Source organism: Vidua macroura, chromosome 2 (genome assembly GCF_024509145.1).
Source record: "Vidua macroura isolate BioBank_ID:100142 chromosome 2, ASM2450914v1, whole genome shotgun sequence".
Lineage (NCBI taxonomy): Eukaryota > Metazoa > Chordata > Aves > Passeriformes > Viduidae > Vidua > Vidua macroura.
In genome coordinates, this window is record NC_071572.1 from 82,642,877 (window position 1) to 82,657,851 (window position 14,975).

Consider the following 14,975-nt stretch of genomic DNA (forward strand, 5'->3'; position numbering starts at 1 on the left):
TCAGTCAAAGATTTGGCTCGATGATCTTGGAAGTCTTTTCCAGCCTTACAGAGGCTATACCTGTGCCCTGATCTGCACATTTTCATCCAAAGCAGCACACTGGCTAAGGTCATGTAGTGAGAAATTGAATTAATTTCCATTTATTTGGGCTGTATTTCAGGATTGTGTTGTGTCTGACCTTTTAAACTTTAAATATAGTTATGCTGATTGAAAGCATCATCATACCAGCCCCTACACATGCTCTGTTCTATATTATCCTGGGTGTTTGTGCCACAGGCACTGCTAGTACTGGTAGGAATTTCTGCACACCATGAGGCCATACCAGCGATACAAACCTCAGCTGTCATGGAGCAGAAAGCAGTGCAGCTTTGTTACTGCAGCGTTCACTTCATCAGCTCCATACCCTGCTGCTCAGCAGGTGCAAATCAGCTCTTAAGGTGTGGAGGTGTGCCATGCTGGGTAGAAATACCTACAGCTGGCAGATAGAGAGCTGTACTGTCATGTTGATAGCACCTGACCTTCTTCATTTGTAATTGGCTCAGGTATCTTAGTGCTTACAATGAAGGATAACTTTTTGTGTTCCTGATTATTGCCCATATAATGTGTAGTTGAATGTGTTTATCTATATATAACTTAATTACAGGAGAATTTATACCATAGGTTGCAGTTACATTTCTAAACAGTAGAGTTGTGAGGACTGAATGTCCCTGATGAAAAGCAATGTAAATTGAAGCATAATCTATTATGTGTCAGTGATGGAGCTATTAAAATCTGATGCAAGGGCCACTGATATGAATAACAAGATGCACAGTAACTTTACTGAGCATTGAATGAGCCTTTAATGAGGCTCTCAAATTAGGAAACGAACAGTAAAGATAAATGTAACTGTAATCTCTTGTATAAGCTGTTTATACCACATCCCTTAAGTCATCATTTTCATTGCTTTTGAGACTACATGTCATCTAAAAAGACAATATTGAATACAGATGTTTCTTCCTTGATTACAGTGTTGTCAGCCATTTGAAAGACTCCTTGGGCTTCAAACACTTCAAAAGTCTAGGTATTTTCACCAACTGCTTTCTTGATTAATAGGTCATGTCCTCTGTGTGAAGGAAATAATTTTATTCTGACTCAGATAATAGAAGGCAGGATTCAAATGTGTCCGTGGTATAAATAGATAAATGTGCATACCTAGAGAGTACCATTTTGCTTTGTCTTTGCTGTCAATGAAGGTAAAGGGGTTGATGACGCTGAAGAAGTGACCTGTTTTTCAGGAAGTAATAAAGGCAGCAACTCTGAAGTACAATCCCTCAGCTCCTTCCAGTCTGATTCCGGTGATGATAATGGTAAGAAATTATTTCATCTTTATTATGTTGGGGGAAAAGCTATTTATCTCTCTCTCTAATATTATTGAAACATTTATGTGACATCTTGAAACCCTTTAACGATGCCAAAAGTTAAGAAAGTCGTGGGTTCGAACCCTGACTTTATGTTCCACTTACTAAATTATAGGAATGTAATAAAAATCTTGATGCTTGGGGCTGTTGTATCAGGACCAAGCTTTACAGCAAATTAGAGGTATGATACAGCACAATCACATTGCTAAGATGTAAGTTGACTAATAGGTTGCAAGTGAAACTGTAGAATTTATATAATTTTCCTTCTGGGAAGAGCATGACTTTCATGTTTCACCAGTGGAATAAAAGGGATTTCTGTGCTATTTGCCAGGTCTCATTCATGGTCCCAACAAAACTCTGCTTGTGCTCAGCCCCAACAATGAGCAGATGAGCCAGTCCCCAGCGTCTTGGCTTCTCCCTGGCAATCACAGCTCAGCAAACAATAGAGCACCATTAAATCTTTGTTCAGTGCATACTCAATGCCTGCCTCTCATGTCCTGCATCATTAGCTCCCTGGGTGACACAGGCAGAGCCATACACAGCCCACTAAAAGGTCCACAGAGTCAGAGCAAACCTTTGTTCCTGCGGCCCACGTATGTTGAGCAGTGGTCCGAGAAAAGTTAAGATGTTTCTGCTGGGGAGGGATGGTGGATGTCTGGGAAGCCTTGTTCAGACACACAGAAAAAGACTAGCACAAAGGAATCGTACTTGCTTTCCTCAGCCACCAGTTAATGAACTGTCTGTAGACAGTTCCTCAGTCATGTCGTGCAGCTGTTCTCTAGGAACTATGAAATGTTGGAAAAAGCACTGATAGCAAAGTACACTTGCAGTTCCTTTTGGTCCACTGTGGCTGAAGCATTACAATTATTTTTGTCAGGCTTCCCAGTGCTTTTCTGCCCCTGCACCAAAAGACCCCTTTAGCCTTTTTTTAGGATAAGTATTATTTAATAATATGTATTTACATTATAGTTACCTTGTAATAATTATTCAAGTGGTCATTTATTGTACATTGTTACTTTCTATATCTCACAAATTCTAATTAGACATTTAAAACTCCCAATCCTGTCTCCACTGAAATCATTGACAGAGTACGCACAGAAGCTGGATTGGACCTTCTGTGCCCACTCATTTTTTGTGAAGGCTGCATTTAAAATATGGCCTTTAGAGATAACATTTCTAGTTCAGAGTTCAAACAAATCCATATCTTCAGGGAGAACGAGGGAAGAAACTTAAATCATCTGAGTCATTTGCAGAGATCGATGCAAGACCACACGCTCTGGTTTGCTTGAAACAGCAGGGAAGGTTTGCAGTGAAAGAGCCTAAAGGGCAAAGCCAGGCATAAGTAAGCATACACATACTCACATGCCTGTACTTTGGGGCTAATGGATATGCCTCCTGAAGCCATAAATCCTTGCTTTTCTTGTCATTTTAATTCTTTGTACTTCACATACCTGCAAAGGTTAGAAGGTTGTCAGTGAAAACACAACAAATACAGTTCAGCATCCACACTCTTTGATGAGACAGGACAGTGGCTCCTTTTCCAAACCCCTTCCTCCAAAGCCAAGAGCAATTCTGCTGGGTTCTCAGGCTAGCAGAGGAGACAGGCTTGTGTCACACAGATATACAAATGGCTATGCTGACACTGACTTGAGAAACTGGGTGGCAGCTTCTGACTGGGGAAACCTATCTTGCAGCAGTGGTTCACTGGGATGAATTCCACTGAAGGTGCAGGCAGCTTCTATTCACACTCTACTCTCTAGGGCTCTTGGAGCCTTCTCTTGCTGTGTCAAGGACTTGTCTTAACCATGAAAACTCACAAGGAGTGAGATTTTGAAGCTATTTGTTTCTCTCACTTTGTTTCTCCTGCATTTAAATTGCTCAGCTTCCCTAGTCTTTCTGTGAGTAGTTAGCAGTAATTTTTGTAGTCCAAAATCTGAGCAATGCTGTATTTGAGCATTGACTTGCACTGGGTTGTGTGGGGTGGGGTTCCCTCTTTTCTGTGAATATGCCCTGGGTTTTTGACCTGTTTTTCACTCTTAGGCTTTTTCCTTCTAATAGTTTACAGCTGCCCTCCATCTTTTTTCCCAGCCATGCAGCACTAACTGCATGGAGCCCCTTATTTTTCTATCATGTTTATTTTGCATTAGCCAGTACAAGTCTCCTTTGTATAATTACTATTGCTGTTGATGGCATAAATATGCTGATCATAGACACAGAACAGGGGTCCTTTGGTTTATCAAGGCTCTTTTTGCTAAGCCCTCACTGGAACTGAGGAAATTGGATGATACACCTGATCCTATGTAAAAAAATTAGCAAAAATTTGAAAATATTCAACGTATGTCTGCACTATTAACACATTTCTTGTGATCTCTAAGTCTGTTGGCTGTGTGAAACAAAAAAGTATGTTTTGCCCCACATTGCTTCAAGCAATTGGTTTTCTCGTAACTAAGGACAAAGGAAAAGGGAAGGATCCACTGCCCTCTCATCCACAGATTTCCCTTCAGTTTTGATTTTTGAACATGCTTCATGTTCTCAGAGGTAGGAGTGTTGCATGGTGCAAAATGCAGATCATCTAGAGGACCACACATTATAGGCCTCCACATTAAACAGCTGCAGAGTCTATAGTAATGATTTCAAGGGAAAAGTATGTTTTGTTGGAACACCTGCAGAGAACGCACAAAGCATTTGTGAAACTATTCTGCCAAACTTGGGTCAAAATTTGAACCACAGCTACATAGCTGTGTCTTCCTAATTATAACTGTGCTGCTTAACCTCCCTGAGGTATTGCATGGCATGGCACAGACAGTAAATAAGTAAAACATTCCTCTTAGGAAATAGATTGAGCTTAACACCATTTCTGATGGTGTGATAGTCTAAAAGATAATGATCCTCGGAGCACATGGCACCATCCCTGGAGACCTCTAAGCAAGAATGAATTAGAAATTAGTGTCAGGTAGACAAGATACTGCTTGAGTTAATTGAATCAGCTGGCCAGTCTGCTTGAATTTATGAGGTGATACACATCATCCCATATGCCTTTCTTGAAATGCTGGCTTGGAATTTATCAGCACTCTGAAGATACATGGGATTATCTGAAATGAAATGTCCTGCAACCAACTGCATAAATCATGCATTAGTCAGCAGCCTTTTTTTTTTTTTTTTTTTTTTCAATGTCAGTTCTGTCTTTTGAGAAAACTTATTGTGGTAACCTACAATGTGTGTTTTAAATACTAACCTGAAGCTGTCCTTCCCCTCCCTTTATTTTCTGCTTTCCCTCCCCTGCAAGCTTCCATAGTGACTGTCATACAGCTTGTCAACAATGTAGTTGACACTATAGAAAATGAAGGTATTTAAATTTTTTTCTTTCTTGTTATACAACAATGCTTCCTATTTTCATTGTGAAACATTCCAGCAGAACCTCACTAATCTACACTGACCAGCAATCCTGTGGCAGGGATTGGGTTTTGCAGATCAGCATGTTCACCAGCAAACATGAAAATGCCAGAGGAATGTACCACAAAATACCTGTGGGTAACTGGAGGTGGTAGAAAAGGTGTCAAGCCTTCATCCTCTTCTGTTCAAGTCAATGTTTCTGCTTATTCTCATTGCCTTCAGAGAAAATAATAGACTGAATGGAGCCATATCATTGAGATGATCCTGGCTGCAGAGACTGGGAAACAGAAGATGACACAGGAAGTCTGTAAAGTATCCCATGCTGCAGCAGAGCTGGGTTATGTACCCCAGTGGTATCACACGGAGAGGAGCACAGTGGTGGTTGGCTGGTGGCTGGTTTCTCCCAGGAAACCCTGCCAAACAGTGGATGTGTGGGCACAGCTCCACAGATGCCGTGGCTCTCCTGTGGCATTGGTGTGCCCATTCAACAGAGCATGACAATGTGCTCCAAGGACCCAACACTCACCTCTTCCACTGACCTCCTGGGTAACCTCAGGCATATCATGTTATAAGTGAACCTGTAATGCGGGGATATCACTATTTTCTTTTTTCCATAAAGCACTGAGGAAATGTCTTGTTATCATAGATAAACATTACTTTTATTTATTTTCCAACATTTTTTCCTACCCTTGGGCAAATGTCAACTCAGCATCAACTCAGGTTATCCACAAGTCAAAAATTTCACCTGTCCTTAGCAAATTTAAGACAGATTTTACATACTTCAACTAATCTAGTCTGCATAATACATAAGGATGATTAAGTAAATTATTTTTGTGAAACTACTGATTTTTTTTCTTGACTCAGTGTCACAGTAATTTTGAAAAACACTTTTACTCCTAGCTAGTGATGCCACTTGAGTATTTTTAATAGTACATTTATTGATTTCCTGAAGTGTAAGAGTGCCATTCTTCTCACTATTAAAACAAAAAAAAAAAAAAAAAACAAACAAACAAACAAAAAAAAAAAAACTAGCCAAGGTTAATTCAAAAGTAAGTCCCATTCAAAAAATAAAAAAATAACCTTGAAAAGAAACCACAGGCACTGCAAATGACCTTACATTCCTAAGGGAAAGCTTAAGCAAACACACTGGCTCATTATCATCCTTTACAGGTCAGAAAAAACCAGTCTGGCAGTAGTTTCAAGAGACTGTCACTGAAAATGCTTTGCCCACTTCCCAGTTCCTTATATGAAACTTAGGATTCTTAGGATTGTCTGCTCTGCAGCAGAGCTGTTGGAAGTGGTGAATAATTAGCCACACTGGAGCTCTGGGCAGAATCGCTGCCACAGAGTCATGGGAGGATGGGGCTTCTGCCCCAGGCACCTGCCCAGGGTTGTGCAAGTCAGCAAATTAGTGAGGTTCTCCTGGATCCTGATGCACACATCTCAGAGGGCACTGACACATCTCAGGTGCAGTGCCATCACACTGACCCAAATACAGCAAAATCCACTGTACAAAGAAGAGAGAAGTGCAGAAGAGAGGTTAGGGCCGGTTCAGACACTGCTGCTAAACCTGTAATAGCCCCAGCCCTCCTCACTCCAGGACATGGCAGAGCAAGTGGAGAACTCCTGCCTGGCTATTGAGCTAAGGGAGAAATCACCATCACTGCATGCACCATGTGGTGATGAGCAAGGGCAAGTGTGGTCTTAGTAGGTGAAGGGCTGGAGAAGTCTTCCCTGCCCTCGCCTGTGTCTGAGCCACAGAGGTTACGAGCTGTGATGCCATAAAAGTCTGTTTCTCCTGCCAGACCTCCTCCAGCAATGTCATCCAGAGACTTTGCCCGATGACTTCTTGCATGAAGCCAAATAACATGCGGCTGAACAAGAGCATATCCATCTAGAAAATGCTGCAGCTTATTCCCCGCTCTTGTCTCACATAAAACCTCCTTCCTTGCTCTCTCCCCCACGCCTGCACCCTCTCCATACTGGAATGCCTCCCTCCCCACCAGCTAGCATGGCAGTGCAGGTGGGAGGTGGGTGTGGGGTTGTGGAGCATTGTAGCTGATAGCCCCATTAAATGGCTTTGTATTCTATTCTATTCAGGTTCTTATACCGTGCCCATCACCATGGTATCTGAGCCCAGGTGGGCCCAGATTTGTTTGAACCGGCCCTGAGAATGGTAGATTCTTATTTTTCTGTTTCAAAGTGAACAAGTGAGAGAAAAATGTACTTTGCAATTATAAGCCATGTCGATAGTGGATAGCCCTTTTTTGTACTAAGAATTACAACTCTAATGTAATTCCGTATCTGTTCAGTGAGGGTAAATAATTAAGATATGATAGAAAAGGAATATAATACACGACATAAACATTTCTTTATGTATGTCTGCATTTGACAGGCAAGATTATCTTGTACATTAAAATAAAGAATAATTTAAAATCCTACTAAAATGACACCATGGCAGCTGTACTTTAGAAATATGCATGCAAAGTTTTGTATTTTCACATGTAATACAATGCTGGTGACAAGCTCTGAGTTACCAGTTTTTGCTTTTCACTTTGTATCTGACAGTGTCTGTTATGGATCAAGGACAGAACTACAACAGAGGTGATTTTTCTGGGGTACCTTCTGCCTGTGGGCCAGGGTGGGCAGAGCACTGACTTGATCTATTTGGTTTTTTTCTTTAACTGCTTCACGTGTACTCTTTTGTTTGAATTCTGTTGGGTTCAAAAGATGCATGAGAATGGTCAGCCACTTTTTTTGTTTCAAAATTCAGTTTTCAGTCAATCAGATTATTTGCTTGCACACTTTCTTTCTTGAAGTCATTGGAGGTGGAAGAGGAGATAAGATTCCATAGGCATGCTGACTGCATTTAAAGATTTTTTTCCAATAACTGTGAAAAGCAGTAATTCACACATTTTGATTTCTTGGACTCATAGTTTCTAATACAACCCAGTAGCATCTTAAAAAGCAAAACACCTGAGAGTGGTCATGTCTTGTTTCTGTGCTTGTTTGCATTAGCATCATAATGCAATTTATTCTCCTCTACCCCTCTGGTCAGAGCATGGCTGACCTGTGTCCGTGGCCTGTGGGGCATGCTGTGATTTGAATGTGCTGTGAGGACTCAGGCAAGTGCATGCAGGACGCTGCTCTTCTCTGTGGTCTCATCCTAACAGAGCGCTGTGGTTCTCTTCCCTGCTGCAGCGTATCATTGGGATACCTCTGACTGGATGCCCAGTGCTCGCTTGTCTGACATTGAGGAAGTGCCCAATTTTGAGACGACAGATGGAGGTTCGGCTCATCACGGCAGCACCAGAGAACTGGAAACAGATTACTACCTTGGTGGCTACGACATCGACAGCGACTACCCTCCCCCTCACGAAGAGGAGTTTTTGAGCCAGGACCAGTTACCACCTCCTCTTCCAGAGGATTACCCAGACCAGTATGAAACCCTCCCACCCTCGCAGCCGGTCTCAATGGCAAGTACTCTCAGCCCTGACTGCAGGAGACGGCCACACTTCCACCCGAGCCAATACCTCCCTCCCCACCCGTTCCCCAATGAGACGGACACCACAGGATCTCAGACTGGGAACGAATTTAGTACTTTTGCTGCTGGCCCAAGCCAGAACACAGAAAATGCTAGTGCAGGTAAGATGCCCTTATCCTTGCACAACTCTCTCAACGCCTCCTCCTCTGACGTCTCAGCCGGCTGTGGCTTTGATGACTCTGAAGTAGCCATGAGTGACTTTGAAAGCATGGAGGAACTCAGCCTAGAAAATGTTCACATTCCATTTGTGGAGACCCAGCAGCAGACACAAGTGTAAAGGAAGCTCCTTTCTTCTTCTTCCTCCTCTTCTTTTTTTTTTTTTTAATTTTGTCATTTGGTCCAATTAATAGTATAAATATTGAGAAGAAATTTTGCTGAAGGTGTGTCTATATATATATTGGGCAAAGAAAAGTACAGTATAACCCATTATTAACTTGTTCAGAAATGATACTGTATGTGCAGACACGAAGAGACCAATTGTGTTAAGTATTATAAATCACAAAATGATTACAGACAATCTGGAGAGAGTGTACCTTCTATTTATTACCAAGAGTAAAACTCGGCTTTTGAGGTGGGGGGGAAAAACAATTGCTAAATAATTTCTTTCTCTCTCAAAAAGTTGAGTTGTTTTGGGGTTTTTTTTGGCATTGTGTTATTAAAAGTGTTACAGTGTTATTATCTCCCCACAGTATTAAGGAACTAGTATGGATCATTCTAGAATGCACTGTTGCATGAAATTTTATGTCAGCAAAAAGTGAAAGCAATTGATTCCTGGGGCTGCTGCGTACAACATGTCAGATGGCTAAAAAAAGTAACATTTACGAAGTGACCTATCAAAGACAAGTGACCAGTTATTTGTCCATAAATATTTATCTATACTTTTGTTCATTACATAGCATTTCATTCTACTTTGTGTAGAGTAATACACATACATACAGTTTATATTTACTCCAAATTGGCTTCCTTTGGTTGTCATTTTCAAAACCTGATGTCAGGTGCATGTGCATCGCGTTGCCCATGAGGACTTCCTGAAATGTCAGAGTTTGGCTCAGGAGTGGCCTGGTTTTGCCCCAGCTGTGTACACACAGCCCCTCTTAACGTGTATGCAACGTGAACATGGATCTGAAAACTTGAGGTAACCTACACAGCTGATAATTTTTTGGAAATTTCTTGCTTGGGCAATCAGCTCTTTAACAGCGGTTCTCATGCTGCAGTTACTGCAGTAAAATTCGTTGCAATTAAGTTACATATAAGGCTGCCGTAACGTCACATCGTTATTTTAACATCTTTTGGCAAATGTCCATCCCTAGAGTTCGTTCACCAGATGAGTTCTCAGCTGCTGTAGACTGATTCAGTCGGTGGAGCTGCAGGAATGGACTGTGGCCAAAATCTGTCACCAGATTTTCCACTGGGTGCATGATTTTATAGGATTTGAGTACATCCAAAGGTTGTTTGCAGACTTCAGAATATTGTTGTGGAATCAAGAAAACCATGGCATCTGTATGCTTTTATGTTTCCCTCAGCCTGATTGGAGTAAGTGGTCATTCACATTGATTTGCTCAGAGTAGTCAAGTGCAATCTTGAATTATTGGATTTTCACTCAATGTATTAAAGCAGAGGATACACATCTGTTGCTTGGTGCTCTGAAAATCTTTTTACCCCACTGCATTTTACAGCGTCTGTGTACCTTACCAGTGAATGTGAGTCTACAAGCCTGCATTACTGTTGGGTTTTCATCCATTTCTTCCATGGCATAATATTCTGTCATCCTGAAAAGCTGTTGAATACCTAAATCATTTTGATAAATGAACAGATTCATTAGCCGGTTTCTTGTGCTGCTTTCCTTGTCCTGTCCCTTGGTCAATTACCTTAACTGGATAGTTTCAGCAGTTGTATGCCAGGGCATCTTCTTGACTGTCATGAGTTTCACACAAAATTAAACTGTGGGCCATTTATTGATATACAAAAAGGGTTTCTTAAGAAATTTTCCCCAACACAAAGAAATTACTACTAGAGTGTAATTTAAATAATGGCAGCTTGTAACACTTTTAATAAAACAGGATTTCTAGAATTCTTGGAGTAGGTACAGTGTGTTGCTGCTTCCCTCCAATAGCTGTATAGCTGTGAAAGATTGGTGTGGATACTTTCTTTGATGCAGCAATTCTTCAGTAGAAAACAGCTTATTATTCGGGTATATGAATAAAATGAGTGAACTTCTAGAAAGAATGTACTGCACATACAAGTATTATCAAGTACTTGTCTGCAAATAGGTCCTGTCCGTTGAATTTATGAATGTCACTTGGTCTTCTCAAAGTAAACATGCTTCTGTAACAGTGATATATTCTGAATGTGCTCATGGTGCGTTCCAAACCCTTTCCCCTGATATTATTCCTGTGGTTTTGAGAAGAAAAATGTACGGAAATTTGTATTGTGATTGCAAGGAACTGAGGGATTTGCCAGAATGCCATAAAATGGTTTGGCAAGCCTAGAGGCACGGATAGAGGATAACTCGTATTGTTAATGAAGTCTGTTACAGGAAAGGAAATGCAATTAGATTGATGTCTTTTCAAGAGTTAGGAGCATCAGAGTTGGCAAAGCAATTCTGCAAATTTAGTTGCACTTTTTTAAAGCTTGTATGACCTTCTGAGAATGTGATGCTTTCTTAGCATCAGGCTGCAGTTTACATGAGGTTTGCTCCTACTCAGTTTTGGTTTGAGACATTTTTATCCATTATGCAAGTAATTCTGTTCAAGCCCCCAGATAGTTATTAGGTGTACTTGTCACCTGTCTTCTGTAGTGAAAGTTCTTGCGTAAGCCTGAGACACCAGTATCAAACCTTTACTGGAACATATCAGAAGTGTCACAAGGGACAGCACAATGGGAGCCTAGTGATTGCCATACAAAAAAAAAAAAAAAAAATTGATGTTTCTTACCAAGCTTGTTGCCTCAGTAATATATTGTTGGTAGTGAGTTTTAATAGTAAAATATGCATAAATACAATGTATAGTACTTTTTCTGTTTGATGTTGTTGCCATTTCATTTCACTGAACGCCTACTTATTAAAATGCTGTTGGGAAGGTGCCAAGGATCACCCGTTCAGCCTTCTCTGTTCTATTCATGATTTCTATACCTCAATATCTCCTCCCCTCCAAATCCATTTTCAGAGTCCCCTCTGTGAATATTGGTACTTCTGTGGCCTTTCTGGTTTTTTTCAGGCTCTTTTTGATAATGATAAGACCCAAGTGCAGATTTAGATCTGCACCTTTAGAGGTGAAATACCTTTTAGAGAGTAAGATTTTCATATTAACATCTCTTGTTAAACCAGGCCATTTTGTTTTCTTTTTAATTACTACTCCACACGAACAAGTCAAAATCTTCTAATCTGGAACATAAGAACACATTCATAACATAATGTAAGAATTACTATTCATTTTAGCACTTCAGTATATATTTCCTTTTTCTGCCATATGATGATTTTTGTATCACTGCTACTGTCAGGTCCCTGGTTCTGCAAGAGCTACCCTGCACATCTCTGCTTATCCTGTGTGTCTGTATTTCAAGCTACATCCCTGTAGATGGCTCCACTACATGATATTTTCTCTCAGAATCATCTGTAGCAGATGACTTCATAGGTTTTATGAAGTACTTTTGAGTATCACTGGCTTATAACGTAGGATCAAGAAAGTTTTTGCTTTTTGAAAAGAAGCAGCAAGAGAAAAAGGCAACTTTTTAAAATGCAAATACACATTTATATCAAACGTCATGAACTTTGCCAGAGGTGTATGAGTCTAAGTAAAAGGGTGCTTGTTCTCTGCATTTTAATCAAGTTGAGAATGTCATGCACAGTGCTGGCCTTTTTAATAACACTGGCAATGGAAAGAGCCTTACAGTGAGTAAAACATGATTTATTCTGCCAATACTACATTAGGTGGACCTGTGCAAAAGGAAAAATTAGGCTTATGTACCATTCTTAAGTATGTTAATTAATTTGCCTTTGTATTATAAACATAAAAAAAAAAAGCAAAAAAAAAAGAAAAACAAAGGGCAATCCCCCCCCCCCCAAATTATAGATACTGGATCTATAATTGTCCTTGACCAGTATCTTAAAGTGGAATGAAGAGCCAAATGTGACACCATGGAGCTGTAGAATCACTTCCCTCCCATGGGAGAAAATGGACAACCTCACTAGAAGGCCTACATAAAGTTGCCTTCCTCTTGGACCCTCCTATAGGATGCAGCATATTAGGCAACCCAGGAGGACTTTGGAATGCAGAGATTCACTACAGAACAGTGATTTCCTGTCAATAGAGCTCTTCTCCTTAAGCTCAGCGACATCTTTGATCCCAAACTATCCCAGGGGTTTCTTTAACATACAATTCCAGTGAAAGGCTGGAAGGAGTCAAAGGCTTCTCACTGCCACTGTTTTCCTGAACCTGGAAGTTGTGTGCTCCATCTGTCAAGCAGTGTCTCCACCTCTGCATGTCCCACAAAGAACTTAAATTTTGGTCTTTGGAATTTTTTCTCCCACTTTCTAAATTCTATAGTGTATTCTGAAGTAGTGAGAGCCTTCATGTATTGGTACCCTCTCTAGTCAGAAACTCAGTGTGGCTGCAGCACAATGAATAAAGGCATGTCATGAAATGCTGATCAGTGGGGAGGCAGCAGCCTGTTGTCTCTGTGAGCCAGGCAGAGACATTTTGAGAACATGACATAAAAGTTGTTGCTCTTGTCTCCTATGAATTCCATCATAAAGGAGAATGTGGGCTGAACAGTGGGCTGAACAAATGGCTAAGAACACACTTTACACCTCATCGAAAATGCTAAATGGATGCTATAGTAAGTATATCCTTACAGTCAATAATTGAAGTCATGGGAGAGGAAGGTGAAGGTGCCCTGGACCAGTTCTGCTAAGCTTCATTTGAAAAGGAAGCATCTTTAATAATGGAGGAAGCCAGCTCTTCAGAACCAGTATGAAAGTGCTTTTGTGCTTTATAGATAACGTTTGGAGCTATTCACTCAGTAATAATGGGAATTTCATCGGTTTCCAACAAGAGAGTTATGTCTTCAACTTCATTCCCTAATGGTTTACCATCATTTACCATGTGGTAAAAACTGTGCTTTTTGACTGTTTGCATCTCTGCTCCTCTCAATACACCAAACTGTGATTTGAGCCTTAGAAATTTAGACCATTGCCCATTACCCATGTTTTTTAGCCTGTGTTTCATGAACTTGACATTTAACATCTCCATTACCAGAAGGGCCATTCAGTTAGTAAATTAGCTGCATCATCCAAGGGACAAGCAGATGGGGAGAAATGAAATTAAATTTGTTTCTTTATGTAATAATGAAAAGCAATAATTGCAAATACGTCGTATTACACAAAGGCCATAATTAATCTTTACCAGTGTTAAGAGTGCACTTGAACTGTATTATGGAAAGAGATTGGAGCCCTCAGAACTGTAGCATGCTTTTGTCATAGGAGTACCTGAAACACTATTAATCAGCAATGCAATGAGCCCATACTGCCGATTTTCAGGAGATGACAAAGATGTTTAGGAGTGAAAGCAGTTCTCTTTAAAGCACTGTATTGGAAAAGATTGTCTTGTAAATTTTACCTGTCTCAAGCAGGCTGGTTTGTAAAAGATGTATGTTTTGGTGTTTAAAAAGAAGTTTATAAAATAATGTATATAATGGTTTCAAATTACCAGGCTTTTGTAGATATTTGATGCCAATCAGGTTGCTTTAATTTCTTTTGTTTGTTTGTTTGTTTGTTTGATTGATATGATTCTAAAGAGTCATCAAAGTTGGTTTAAACTGCAAAGATAACAGGAAAAAAAAGTTTTAGATCTGAAAACTTTTTAATCATTTTAAAATGTACTGTAACTTTCCTTTGGGTTCAGCTCTTTTTGTTTAACTTCTTTCTGGTTTTAAGAAGATTTTTTAATTGACTTTTTAAAATGAATGTGTTTTGCACAAAAAAAAACCTAGAGGTATGATTTTTATTCCATTTCAAGTAGGTATTAAGAAATGTCATTTTTCCAATGACAACAAATTCAGCCTTATGCAAAAGGGAAGGTTTATCACTTTGAATGGGTATAGTTCTTCATCTGAAAACTAATTGTTCCTTCATAATTGCTGTTGGCAGTATTGTCTTGTGTTCTTTTTCTATAAAAACAAATCAACAAAAAAAGTGTACAGGTTTGTAACTGCCAAAATTTGCTAAAGTTGATGGTTAAAATAAGTTTTCCAAGTAAACAAAAAGAAAAGCCCAGATGTGTTGACTGCTTTTTGATTTTTCTCCTACTTTCAAAGGAGGGAGCGAGATAAAATACACCAGTTCTTGAAGGAATGTAACATTTCATTCCTTCTCTGTGTTGCAGAAAATGCTACTTTTTTGAACTCTTTGAATTAATTTCATTATTCCACAGAAGTTCCCCCATAGGTGCCCCTACTTGCACTGCAGAGCACTCTTGCCAAGAGTTGCTTAGCTGATGTGTGTAAGCTAAGGCAGTTGCTTGATCAAAACCGCATCTTCAAAGAGTGCAGAAGGCATTATTGCTTCATGTAGCCATCTAGACAGTGAGCTCCATCAACGGAGACAATTTCAGGGGGACAGTGCAGCTGTCTGGTTACATAGTGGG

The 14,975-nt window shown here is 40.1% G+C and overlaps 1 protein-coding gene across 1 annotated transcript in view; it reads left to right on the forward strand.

Moving 5' to 3' along the window:
• FAT3 (FAT atypical cadherin 3) overlaps window positions 1-14,599 on the forward strand; it is a 333,799-nt gene extending 319,200 nt beyond the window's left edge. The window contains exons 26-29 of the mRNA XM_053970651.1: window positions 1,233-1,346; window positions 4,684-4,743; window positions 7,359-7,394; window positions 7,992-14,599. Coding sequence (XP_053826626.1) covers window positions 1,233-1,346; window positions 4,684-4,743; window positions 7,359-7,394; window positions 7,992-8,611 — 830 coding nt within the window. The 3' untranslated portion in view covers window positions 8,612-14,599. The remainder of the gene's footprint in view (window positions 1-1,232; window positions 1,347-4,683; window positions 4,744-7,358; window positions 7,395-7,991) is intronic.
• Window positions 14,600-14,975: the final 376 nt, after the last annotated feature.